This window comes from Stomoxys calcitrans, chromosome 2 (assembly GCF_963082655.1).
Source record: "Stomoxys calcitrans chromosome 2, idStoCalc2.1, whole genome shotgun sequence".
NCBI classification, from domain to species: domain Eukaryota; kingdom Metazoa; phylum Arthropoda; class Insecta; order Diptera; family Muscidae; genus Stomoxys; species Stomoxys calcitrans.
This window is the reverse complement of record NC_081553.1, coordinates 21,240,963-21,254,776: the sequence shown is the minus strand read 5'-3', so window position 1 is coordinate 21,254,776 and position 13,814 is coordinate 21,240,963. Positions and strand designations below refer to the sequence as shown.

Here is a 13,814-nt window from a genome sequence, read left to right as displayed (position 1 = left end):
CCACACATGATCGGATATGGCTCTTTCAAGACTCAACCTGGTTTGATAAAATATGCATTTGTGCCACAGACGGACACTAACGTAACGTAACGTGTATGTCTTAATGCCTACATGCACGAATTAAAAACAAATCTTCTAAAAGCCCATCTATTTACTGCCAAGATGTAACCGTATCCTAGTGCATTAGCTGAATTCGTAAAGAATGTACCATTTTGTACGTTTTACTACTTAATGTACGATTTTCAATAATTTTCTGGTCACCCAAAATGTATAGTCAAGGTGCACTTCTATCTTTCTTCCCTATGTTTACTTCATATTTTTGTCTAGACTGTCATAATGTTTGTCAAATTGCTTTATTTTAGCTGTCCCCGTTCGATTTAGGCGAAGATAAGCTATTTCGTACTATTTTGCACTTTTTGGTACCAAAATGTACTAATTTGGTGGATCACCTATCATATATTTTTAAGTTTTACTTACGTGCCAAATTTCGGACCTCTAGCTCCATCTGTAAAGAAAGTACCAAATGGTATCAAGATGTAACCGTATCCTAGTGCATTAGCTGAATTCGTAAAGAATGTACCATTTTGTACGTTTTAGTACTTAATGTACGATTTTCAATAATTTTCTGGTCACCCAAAATGTATAGTCAAGATGCACTTCTATCTTTCTTCCCTATGTTTACTTCATATTTTTGTCTAGACTGTCATAATGTTTGTCAAATTGCTTTATTTTAGCTGTCCCCGTTCGATTTAGGCGAAGATAAGCTATGTATTTCGTACTATTTTGCACTTTTTGGTACCAAAATGTACTAATTTTGATGGATCACCTATCATATATTTTTAAGTTTTACCTACATGCCAAATTTTAGACCTCTAGCTCCAACTAGAAAGAAAGTACCAAATAGTACCAAATTTGGTACCAAAATGGTCAAATTGTGAAAAAAATCATTTAGTCACCCATCATATATTTCCTAATTGTATCAACATGCCAAATTTCAGACCTCTAGCTCTATCTGTAAAGAAAGTACCAAATGGTACTAATTGTGGTACTAAACCTACGTTTTTTCTTTACCAGTACCTTTTTTCTATTTTCTTGTTTTCACCCTCATCCTTTTGCATCGGATGTCTTTTAAGTAAAATTTCAAAATTCTTCCCCTATCCATTCGCCCTGTACAATGTTTACCATTTCGTACAATTTTTGGTACTTTTTAAACCCACCACCGAAGGATGGTGTCAATCCGTTTGCAACACTTCGAAATATCCATTTCCGACCCCATTAAGTATATATATTCTTGATCAGCGTAAACATCTAAGACGATCTGGCCATGTCCATCCGTCTGTCCATCCATCTGTTTGTCTATTGAAATCATGCTACAGTCTTTAAAAATAGAGATATTGAGCTGAAACTTTGCACAGATTCTTTTCTTTTTTGTCTATAAGCAGGTTAAGTTCGAAGATGGGCTATATCTTGATGCAGCCCCCATATACACCGATCCGCCGCATAAGGGTCTTAGGCCCACAAAAGTCACATTTATTATCCGAATTTAATGAAATTGGGGACAGTGAGTTGTGTTGGACTCTTCGACTTCCTTCGTCAATTTGGCTCAGATCGGTTCAGATTTGGATATAGCTGCCATATAGACCGATCCTCTGATTTAGGGTCTTAGGCCCACAAAAGCCACATTTATTATCCGAATTTGATGAAATTTGGGACAGCGAGTTGTATTGGGCCTTTCGACTTTTTTCGTTAATTTGGCCCAGATCAGTTCAGATTTGGATATAGCTGACATATAGATCGATCCTCAGATTTAGGGTCTTAGGCCCACAAAAGCCACATTTATTATCCGAATTTGATGAAATTCGGGACAGTGAATTGTATTAGGACCATCGACATCCTTCGTCAATTTGGCTCAGATCGGTTCAGATTTGGATAGAGCTGCCATATAGACCGATCCTCCGATTTATGGTGTTAGGCCCATAAAAGCCACATTTATTATCCGATTTTGGTGAAATTTGGGACAGTGAGTTGTGTTACGGCCTTCGACATCTTTCTTCAATTTGGCTCAGATCGGTTCAGATTTGGATATAGGTGCCATATAGACCGATTTCTTGATTTAAGGTTTTGGGCCTATAAAAAAACTCATTTATTGTCCGATGTCGCCGAAATTTGGGACAGTGTGTTAAGTTAAGCCCCTTGACATACTTCTGCAATATGGCACAGATCGGTCCAGATTTGGATATAGATGCCATATAGACCGATATCTAGGTTTAGGTTTTGGGGCCATAAAAGAAGCTTGTATTGTCCGATTTCGACGAAATTTGGAACAGTGCTTTGTGTTAGGCTCTTCGATATGTTTATGCAACTTGGTCCAGATTTGGATATAGTTGCCATGTAGATCGATATCTCGACTTATAATCCGATTTTACTGAAATTTGACACAGCGACTTTTGTTAGGCTTTTCGACATCCGTGTGGTATATGGTTCAGATCGCTTTGTTTTTAGATATAGCTACTGTACTTATTAGTATTTGGTCAAAATCGGAACATATTTTGATATAACTGATATGGGACATAAGGTATGAAATTTTCACCGAATTTTGATGAAAGGTGGTTTACATATATACCTGAGGTGGTGGGTATCCAAAGTTCGACCCGGCCGAACTTAACGCCTTTTTACTTGTTTCTGTAAAAAATTGTAATCTGTAGATCCACTTTTCAATTTCACTTTAGATCCTTGTATCAGATATTTATGCATTATCTCACTATCTATGCTGGTATATCACCACATACTGTATTCAATACATTTCTATTTAAGACATTTAAGAATATGCACTTTAACAAAAGAGAATGAAAGTTACTTTCAATTAGGCTGTAATAAAATTAAATTAAATCAAGCCTTTTTCAAGCGCCCATTACTATAAATACCCCAACAATTCAATGTTTGCCAACACTAAAGTTTTGGCTACCGCCGCAGCTTCGGAATGCAAATTTTTATTCGCTTTGCAATTGTGACAATCGTCTGTGGATTTCTCATCACTACGGTGAACTTGAAATTTGCAATAAGTTTAAAGCCACCTTTTCATCATGAAGCATTGACATCTGAGGGAGAATTCACACTTCCTCAACATGTAAATTATCGTCTACCCAATACGTCTGAGCCCCAGCACTACGATTTGATGCTGTACACACAAGTGGAAGAGGGCGTACGCAATTTCTCAGGAATTGTCATTATAAATCTAGTGGTCATTGAAGAGACTAACTCCATAGTTTTGCATGCGCATCATTTGAATGTTACATCCGCCACGATTCTTGCCAATGGTGGTTACATGGAACAATTGAATTATGACTATGCGGCTGCTGAGGAATTTCTCATATTGTGGCGTAAAAGGCCGATGCCATTTCCTAAGGATACAAAGTGGGAATTGAAAATTGTCTACAATGCTTATATCGACGGCTCTGGATTTGTCATAAATTCCTACAAGAACTCAAGAGGAGGAGAAAGGTGAGTTATGATTCAAAGTGTAAAGTTAAACAAGTAGGATCACTTAAGGTCGTCCGCCTTTCAATTAAATCAGTTAAGAAATATCACTTCCCAGATTCTAAGGAAGTGAAATCGTAATATCGGTATAAATAGGAGCCCTATCAGATGCTTCTTCTTCTCGGCACAGTTGTTGGATATCATAACAAAACACGTCGTGCAAAATTTCATTCCAATCGGATAAGAATTGCGCACTCTAGAGGCTCAAGAAGTCAAGACCCAAGATCGGTTTATATGGCAGCTATATCAGGATATGAACCGATTAGAATCATACTCGTCACAGTTGTTGGGTATCAGAACAAAACACGTCGTGCAAAATTTCATTCCAATCGGATAAGAATTGCGCACTCTAGAGGCCCAAGAATTCAAGACCCAAGATTGGTTTATATGACAGCTATATCAGGATATGGACCGACTTGAACCATACTTGGCACAGTTGTTGGATTTCATTACAAAACACGTCATGCAAAATTTCATTCCAATCGGATAAGAATTGCGCCCTCTAGAGGCTCAAGAAGTCAAGACCCAAGATCGGTTTATATGGCAGCTATATCAGGTTATAGACGGATTTGAACCATACTTGCCACAGTTGTTGGATATCATAACAAAATACATGGTCCATGATATGGATCGATTAGAATCATACTGGGAACAGTTGTTGGATATCATAACAAAACACGTCGTGCAAAATTTCATTCCAAACAGATAAGAATTGCGCCCTTTAGAGGCTCAAGAAGTCAAGACCCAAGATCGGTTTATATGACAGCTATATCAGGATATGGACCGATTAGAATCATACTCGGCAGAGTTGTTGGATATCATAACAAAACACGTCGTGCAAAATTTCATTCCAAACGGATAAGAATTGCGCCCTCTAGAGGCTCAAGAAGTCAAGACCCAAGATTGGTTTATATGGCAGCTATATCAGGATATGGACCGATTAGAATCATACTCGGCACAGTTGTTGGATATCAGAACAAAACACGTCGTGCAAAATTTCATTCCAATCGGATAAGAATTGCGCCCTCTAGAGGCTCAAGAAGTCAAGACCCAAGATCGGATTATATGACAGCTATATCAGGTTATGAACCGATTTGAACCATACTTGGCACACTTGTTGGATATCATAACAAAACATGTCGTGCAAAATTTCATTCCAATCGGATAAGAATTGCGCACTCTAGAGGCCCAAGAAGTCAAGACCCAAGATTGGTTTATATGACAGCTATATCAGGATATGGACCGACTTGAACCATACTTGACACAGTTGTTGGATTTCATTACAAAACACGTCATGCAAAATTTCATTCCAATAGGAATTGCGCCCTCTAGAGACCCAAGATCGGTTTATTTGGCAGCTATATCAAAACATGGACCGATATGGCCCATTTACAATACCAACCGACCTACACTAAAAAGAAGTATTTGTAAAGGGTGATTTTTTTGAGGTTAGGATTTTCATGCATTAGTATTTGACAGATCACGTGGGATTTCAGACATGGTGTCAAAGAGAAAGATGCTCAGTATGCTTTGACATTTCATCATGAATAGACTTACTAACGAGCAACGCTTGCAAATCATTGAATTTTATTACCAAAATCAGTGTTCGGTTCGAAATGTGTTCATTCACCGTTCAGCGATGAGGCTCATTTCTGGTTGAATGGCTACGTAAATAAGCAAAATTGCCACATTTGGAGTGAAGAGCAACCAGAAGCCGTTCAAGAACTGCCCATGCATCCCGAAAAATGCACTGTTTGGTGTGGTTTGTACGCTGGTGGAATCATTGGACCGTATTTTTTCAAAGATGCTGTTGGACGCAACGTTACGGTGAATGAACACATTTCGAACCGAACATTGATTTTGGTAATAAAATTCAATGATTTGCAAGCGTTGCTCGTTAGTAAGTCTATTCATGATGAAATGTCAAAGCATACTGAGCATCTTTCTCTTTGACACCATGTCTGAAATCCCACGTGATCTGTCAAATACTAATGCATGAAAATCCTAACCTCAAAAAAATCACCCTTTACAAAATTTCAAGCAGCTAGCTTTACTCATTCTGAAGTTAGCGTGCTTTCGACAGACAGACGGACGGACATGGCTAGATCGACATAAAATGTAGCGACGATCAAGAATATATATACTTTATGGGGTCTCAGACGAATATTTTGAGTATTTACAAATACAATGATGAAGCTAGTATACCCCCATCCTAAGGTGGAGGGTATAACAAGAAAAAGCGTGCTAAGTTTGGCCGGGCCAAATCTTGGGAACCCACCCCCATGGATTCTGCTAAAATATGAGTGCTACATCTAGTTATAGACCGAATTAGACCGTACTTCGTATTTCGTCGCAGTTTTTTGGAGTCATAACGGAACACTATATGCAAAATTTCATCCAAATCGGATAAAAATCGCGGCTGGTAAGGGCTCTAGAAGTGAAATCGGGAGATCGATTTATATGGGAGCTATATCAGGTTAGAGACCGACTAAGACCGTACTTGGCACAGTAACAATGCCACTACTCGACGGACGAAGATTGCACTATACAAGACACTGATACTACCCGTTTTGGCATGTGGTTCTGAGGCATGGGTACTTGTGCAAGCAGATGAGGCAGTGCTTGGAGTATTTGAAAGAAAGATCCTTCGTAAAATATATGGACAAGTTTGTGTTAATGGAGAATATAGACGACGTATGAACCACGAGCTATATGACGACGATAGCATAGTTATACAACGCATCAAAATACAACTACTGCATTGGCTAGGTCATGTTGTCAGAATGGAAGAAGAAGCTCCAGCAAAGAAGTCTTTTGAAGGCCAACACGGTGGTACACGCAAACCGGGAAGACCAAAGACCGAAGAAAAGATCAAGTGGTGGGAGACACTTTGAAACTTGGTGTCAGAGATTTTAGAATGAGCGCAGAAGACCGATGCGCTTGGAACGCTATTCTACGTTCGGCTAGTGGAACAAATGTTCTGTCATAGCCAATTAAAGTATTGGGTTGCCCAAAAAGTAATTGCGGATTTTTCATATAGTCGGCGTTGACAAATTTTGTCACAGCTTGTGACTCTGTAATTGCATTCTTTCTTCTGTCAGTTATCAGCTGTTACTTTTAGCTTGCTTTAGAAAAAAAGTGTAAAAAAAGTATATTTGATTAAAGGTCATTCTAAGTTTTATTAAAAATGAATTAACTTTCTTTTAAAAAATACGCAATTACATTTTGGGCAACCCAATAGTAAATTACGAATATTTTTCTCGTCGGTAGTAGTAACTCCGCATCGCAACTGTCTAAACGTGTGATTCCAACCAGTTCCTTGGTTTTAGCATCATCTGCCGTAGTTTTCGCTCCGTACCTTCTGTGTCTCTTGCCGTGATGACTGCAGAGATGTCGTCACTAGAACGATTCCACCTGGCATTTTTGTTTGTAATACTCCACCATAACTGGCATTACAGAGTTCCGGCCCAAGTATTCAACCCTGCGACACTCCTGATGCGAATTCATATTCAGCTGTTGCAGCTTTAGAGCTAAGAACTGTTAATTCCTCATTATTTTCATCAGATAAGCCAGGCTGTCTAAGAATATTTCATTCTTCACATACTGAGAGGGTTTTTGGACACGACTATTTTTGAAGAGTTCGTCCTTAATTGGCGAACCAATTTCCAATTCTTCATATATCACATTTTTCGAACCACTGAATCTAGTAAAAAAGATGGCCAGTGCGAAGACGAGTGGAATACGATTGTCATCTTCCAATCGTCTTCGCATTGGAAGAGAACGATTCAAAATTCACTCTCATCTAAAATCCAAGGATTCTAGCTTCGTCTGGACAAAGATGATGATATAGTTAGGAATGGACTATGCGTTAAAAAACAGAAGTTTATATTGGACATGATTCTCTATCAACATTTCAGCTTCTATGCAACTGCCCTTTTTGAACCTACCGGTGCTCGTGCCGTTTTTCCATGTTATGATGAACCCAATAGGAGGGCCACATTTAAAATTACCATTCATCATGGTCGTAACTATGGTGTCACATCAAATATGCCAAGGATTAACGAAGCTTCAATGTAAGTTACAAAAAAAATTAATTCTCTTCAATCTTTGTACGATATCTATAAACTCTCTCCTTCTTTAAGAAATGGCACAACAGTCTTTTGGGAAACAGAGAGGATGCCTACGTATCTGCTTGCCCTTTGCATATGCAATTTAAGTTTAGAGACAGGCTCCATTGAAGGTCTCTATCAACGTGTCCTCTACAATAGAGACAAGGTATCGAAACCAACCCGATTTAATGCTGAAGGCCTTATAATGACCAGCAAATTGGTTAAGTATTTTGATGTGAAATTCATGTTGCCAAAATTAGACCATGCTCCCCTACAAATACGAAATCATAAGGCCATGGAACAATGGGGATTGATTGTTTATTCTCACCATGAGATTCGGTTTAATATGGAAAACAAAGATGTGGATTTCGATGCTAAAATTCGCATTGCTCGTGGCTGCAGCAAACAATGGTTCGGTGGCTATTTGTCCATAGAATGGTGGAATTATTTGTGGCTAAAGGAGGGTCTTTCACAGCTAATGGCTTATATGGCGACTTTCATGGTAAGGCATTATGAAGTATTAAATTTTGGTTTCTTTATTTAAAAAAAAACTTAAAAAAAGGCCGAAAAATGGCAGAAATATATCGAGGAGCTTAATATAACTCACTTTCCCAAATTTCGGCGACATCGGACAATAAATACGCCTTTTATGGGCCCAAAGCCTTGAATCGAGAGATCGGTCTATATGACAGCTATATTCGAATCTGGACCGATCTAGCCCAAATTGAAGAAGGATGTCGAAGGGCCTAACACAACCCACTGTCCCAAACTTCGGCGATATCGGACAATCAATGCGCCTTTTATGGGGCCCAAACCCTTAAATCGAGAGATTGGTCCATATGGCAGCTATATCCAAATCTGGACCGATCTGTACTATAATGCAGAAGTACGTCAAGAGGCTTAACACAACTCACTGTCCCAAATTATGGCGAAATCGGACAATAAAAGTGCCTTTTTACCTTAAGTCGAGAGATCGGTCTATATGGCAGCTATATCCAAATCTGTACCGATCTGGGCCAAATTGAAGAATCATGTCAACTGTTCTAACGGAACTCACTGTCCCCAATTTCAATAAAATCAGATAATAAATGTGGGTTTTATGGGCCTAAGACCCATAATCGGCGGATCGGTCTATATTGGGGCAATATCAAGATATAGTCTCCTATAGCCCATCTTCGAACTTAACCTGCTTATGGACAAAAAAAATAATCTTAGTCCGTCTGTCCGTCTGTCTATTGTAATCACTCAACAGCCTTCAAAAATTGAGGTATTGAGCTGAAATTTGGTACTGATACGTCTTTTTGATGCACGCAGGCTAAGCTATTGATCGGGCCAAATAGGACCACATTTGGATTTAGCTGCTATATGGACCGATCTTCCGGTAAAGGATCTAAAGCCCAAGCAAACTGCAAATTTGCAAATTTTGCCCATGAACATTCCACTAAGTAATCGGGGCTAACTTTTCACATACCAATGAGTGCAGTCCGATTTATGTGTAAACTTAATAAAAGGGCCCTCCTTTTTATAGCCGAGTCCGAACGACATGCCGTAGTGCTACACCTCTTTGGAGAGAAGTTTTATATGGCATAGTACCTCATAAATAATGCCTGCATAAGGAGGGGAAAACCACAGCTGAAAATTGTTTCTGATGGTCTTGCCAGGATTCGAACCCAGGAGTTCAGCGTCATAAGCGGACATGCTGACATCTGCGCTACGGTGGCCTCCAATGGTGGCCTGATCTGATCCGATCTCTCAAGTAAAGGTCTTGGGCCCATAAAGGGCGTATTTATTGTCCGATTTCGCCGAAATTTGGGAGAGTGAGTTATGTTAGGCTCTTTGATATCGCTTTTCAATTTGGATCAGATCGGTTCAGATTTGAATATAGTTGCCATATAGACCGATCTCTCGCTATAAGGTTTTGTGCCCATAAAGGGCGCATTTATTGTCCGATTTTGACAAAATTTGGGACAGTTAGTTGTGTTGGGTTCTTCGACATCTCTACTCAATTTGGCCCAGATCGGTTCAGATTTTGATATAGCTGCCATATACCGATCTCTATATTTAAGGTTTTGGGCCCATAAAAGGCACATTCATTGTCCGATGTCGCTGAAATATGGAACAGTGAAATAAATGAGGCCTTTCGACATTTTCTTGGAATATCACCCAGATCGGTCCAGATTTATATATAGCTGCCATATAGACCGATCTCTCAAGTAAACGTCTTGGGACCATAAAAGGAGCATTTATTGTCCAATTTTGCCGAAATTTGGGACAGTGAGTTATGTTAGGCCCCTCGACATCGTTCCTCAATTTGGATCAGATCGGTTGAAATTTCGATATAGCTGCTATATAGACCGATCTCTCGTTTTAAGGTTTTGAGCCCATAAAAGGCACATTCATTGTCCGATGTCGCTGAAATTTGGGACAGTGAAATAAATTAGGCCTTCCGACATTTTACTGGAATATCACCCAGATCGGTCCAGATTTAGATATAGCTGCCATATAGACCGATCTCTCAAGTAAACGTTTTGGGCCCATAAAAGGCGCATTGATTGTCCAATATAGCCGAAATTTTGGATAGTGAGTTGCATTAGGCCCCTCAAAATTCTTCTTCACTTTGGCCCAGATCGGTTCAGATTTGGATATAGCTGCCATATAGACCTATCTCTCGATTTATGGTTTTGGGGCCATAAAAGGCGCATTTATTGTCCAATTTCGCCGTAATTTGGGACAGTGAGTTATGTTAGCCCCTTCGACATCCTTCTTCAATTTGGCCCAGATCGGTTAAGATTTGGATATAGCTGCCATATAGACCGATCTCTCGATTTAAGGTCTTAGGCACATAAAAGGCGCATTTATTGTTCGATTTAGCCGAAATTTGGGACCGTTAGTTGTGTTAGGCGCTCAATATCTTGCTGCAATATGGCACAGATCGGTTCAGATTTGGATATAGCTGCCATATAGACCGATCCGTCGATTTAGGGTCTTAGGCCCATAAAGGCCATTTTTATTGTACGATTTTGCTGCAATTTGGGACAATGAGTATTATTAGGCCAGTCGACATTCTTCTTCAATTTTGCTCAGATCGGTTCAGATTTGTATATAGCTGTCATAAGACCGATCTTTCGATTTAAGGTCTTAGGCCCTTAAAAGGCGTATTTATTGTCCGATTTCGCCAAAATTTGGGACAGTGAGTTATGTTATGCCCTTCGACATCGTTCCTCAATTTGGATCAGATCGGTCGAAATTTCGATATAGACCGATCTCTCGATTTAATGTCTTAGCCCCATAAAAGGCACGTTTACAATCCGGTTTGGCTGAAATTTGACACAGTGACTTATGTTAGGCTTTTCGACATCCGTGTGGTTTATGATTCAGATTCCAAATGTTAATTTCAATTGTTTTTTAATTCTTTGCCAAATTATAAATTAGTTAATTTATATTCATTATATGTTTTTTTTAGTTATTATTTTATTACGTTAATTTATTAATTTTTATACTATTTTTATTTTTTTACATACATTTTTATTTGATTGTAGTGTTTTAGTTTTTAAAATCTTTCTTCTACAGGCTTACCCAGATATTGGATCCTGGCAACGATTTCAAAGGGAAGTCTATGGGCAAGCTTTGAATATCAATGACGAAGTTAATCAAAGGCCATTAACTTATTATGTGGAAAGGAAAGAAGACATTTCCAAACTCTATGACCAGGTGACTTCCTTGAAGGCAGCTTCAGTTCTGAATATGTGGAGACATGCTTTAACTGATGACGTTTTCAAAAACAGTTTGCACAAGTATTTGATAACAAAGTAGGTTCTTAGAATCACCATCATAATGTAGCATTTTGAAAAAAGAAGCTTTTATTTACATTGCAGCGAATTTGGAGCCACCACCGAAGCAGATTTCTTTGCAGCCTTAGATAGTGCATTGCAAGACCAAACCATTAATTTGCCTGCTTCTATTTGGACTATGTTGGCTTCCTGGACTCAACAAGGTGGCTATCCCATGCTTACAGTTAGCCGACATTATGAGAATGGCTGTTTTAACATCACTCAGCAGGAGTATTTCCACAATGCCCACTCAGAATCGCAAAAGATGTGGTTTGTTACATTAAATTTTGCCACCCAATCGGAAGCAGATTTTCGCAACACTACGGCTACCCATTATCTGTTGAATGTCCCAAGTATTGAAGTGTGCGGCAACATATCCCACGACGAGTGGTTGATTGTGAATAAACAGTCCTCGGGTTTCTATCGCATCAACTATGATGAACGCAATTGGAAATTGATTATCGATGGTCTTTTAAAGAGACCCTACAAAATTCATTCCCACAATCGGGCCCAACTAATGGATGATGCCTACCATTTGTGGCAAACGAACCGTCTTAATGCCAGCATCCTCTTGGAATTGCTAACCTATCTGAAAAACGAAGACCACTATGCCGCCTGGTCGGTTGCAAATGAAATTCTTCGTGATTTCTATCAAAAATTGAACGGTTATTTCAATTTTGAAACTTTCGCAGATGAACTGATCAATCCCATCTACAGAAAGTTGGGCGTTCTCACCGATGAGCCATACCTGGTAAATGTTCCACGTAAACTTTTAATCGATCTGGCATGTTTGGTTGGTTTGACAGAGTGTCTGAGAGATATGGCCATTTTGGTGGAGAATTACGTAGAGCAGAATATTCCAATTGAAGATGGTATCACTCCAGAAGTTCTCTGCTATGGTCTACGTCAATCGAGCTACAAGATTTTCAATTATATTTACAGAATCTATGAAAATTATGACAACGAAGTTGCCGCAAACTTGCTGTATTCAATGCTAAAGTGTGTTGCTACCAAGGGTCGTCATGTAAAGCCATTAAAGGTTTTAGGTCACAATGGAATGTCAGCCTTTAGTCGTTATTTACACGACTTTATTGACATCATGATTATCCCCGAAAATCATACATCCTTTGCATTTGATGATCAGAAAGCTAAAATTCTACAACATTCAGAAAATGCCATACAGATGCTAGAACTAGAGCATGATGCTGCAGTTGAAACTCGAATGGACCATGAGGCAAAATTTGTGCCCATCATCATGTGGTTGGACAACTATAAAAACCGTCAAACCAGTAAACTAAACGAGATTGAATAGTTTGACTTTTTCGAAGCACATTGTGGGAAAGCTTCACATACATATCACATCGTCATAGTCATACAGCACAATAGAACAAGTATTAATGGTATTCTGATTTTATTATTTAAATAAAATTGGTGTTACTTTTCTTCTTGAAGTGTTTTATATGAAATTGACGCGTTGGGCCTCCCAACAACTTGAAATGGCTTTTGAAAAAGAAATCCATATTTAGTTATTATAAAGCCGATGGCCAGAACCATGGTTAAGCTGGGCTCAGGCGGAGAATGTCTTGGTCGACCTGTAAAAATACGGGTCAGCTGAGAAGAATAAAACCCTGGCGAGTTTACAGGAATGTGGTTTTAGTAACGGATTTGGATTGATGCTACACCCAGAGAAAAGTTAATAGCAAATGTGGTCATTTCAATACCATACGGTATTGATTGTAAAGCAACACCATATGTTACAAAAACAATAACGGATGGTATGGATGAAACATAAAATGATTAGTGACCTATGGTACTGGTCCTGTTACCGAGCTGGTATTGGTTTTAATACCAATCTGTCATTAATATTAGTACCAGACCGTTATTGGTTTTAGTACCAAACCATTATTGACTATTCCACCATATAATGAACCAAAAAAAAAAAAAAAAAAAACTATTGGAAAGTCTTTACGTTCGGCCGGGCCGAATTTTGGATACCCACCACCGCGGGTATATATGTAAATCCCATTTCTTCATAATCCGGGAAAATGCCTAATTAATGCCATATAGCAGCTAGATCGAAATATGTTCCCATTTGGACCAAATACTAATAATAACAAGTCATTGTTTAATTGTCTATAACAAACTATTGGTCTTTTTAGTAGCTATATCTAAAATTAAACCGATCAGAACCATATAAAACACGGATGTCGAAAAGCCTAACATAAGTCACTGTGTCAAATTTCAGTGAAATCGGAAAATAAATGCGCCTTTTATGGGGCCAAGACTTTAAATCGCGATATCGGTCTATATGGAAGCTATATCCAAATATGGACCGATC

The 13,814-nt window shown here is 38.8% G+C and overlaps 1 protein-coding gene across 1 annotated transcript in view; it reads left to right on the top strand.

Annotated features, from left to right (window-relative positions):
* Positions 1-2,960: 2,960 nt before the first annotated feature.
* Positions 2,961-13,814, top strand: part of LOC106086704 (uncharacterized) — a 42,896-nt gene continuing 32,042 nt past the window's right edge. Inside the window, exons 1-6 of the mRNA XM_059361389.1 lie at positions 2,961-3,501; positions 7,455-7,610; positions 7,680-8,148; positions 11,217-11,455; positions 11,522-12,787; positions 13,014-13,070. Coding sequence (XP_059217372.1) covers positions 2,981-3,501; positions 7,455-7,610; positions 7,680-8,148; positions 11,217-11,455; positions 11,522-12,787; positions 13,014-13,070 — 2,708 coding nt within the window. The 5' untranslated portion in view covers positions 2,961-2,980. The remainder of the gene's footprint in view (positions 3,502-7,454; positions 7,611-7,679; positions 8,149-11,216; positions 11,456-11,521; positions 12,788-13,013; positions 13,071-13,814) is intronic.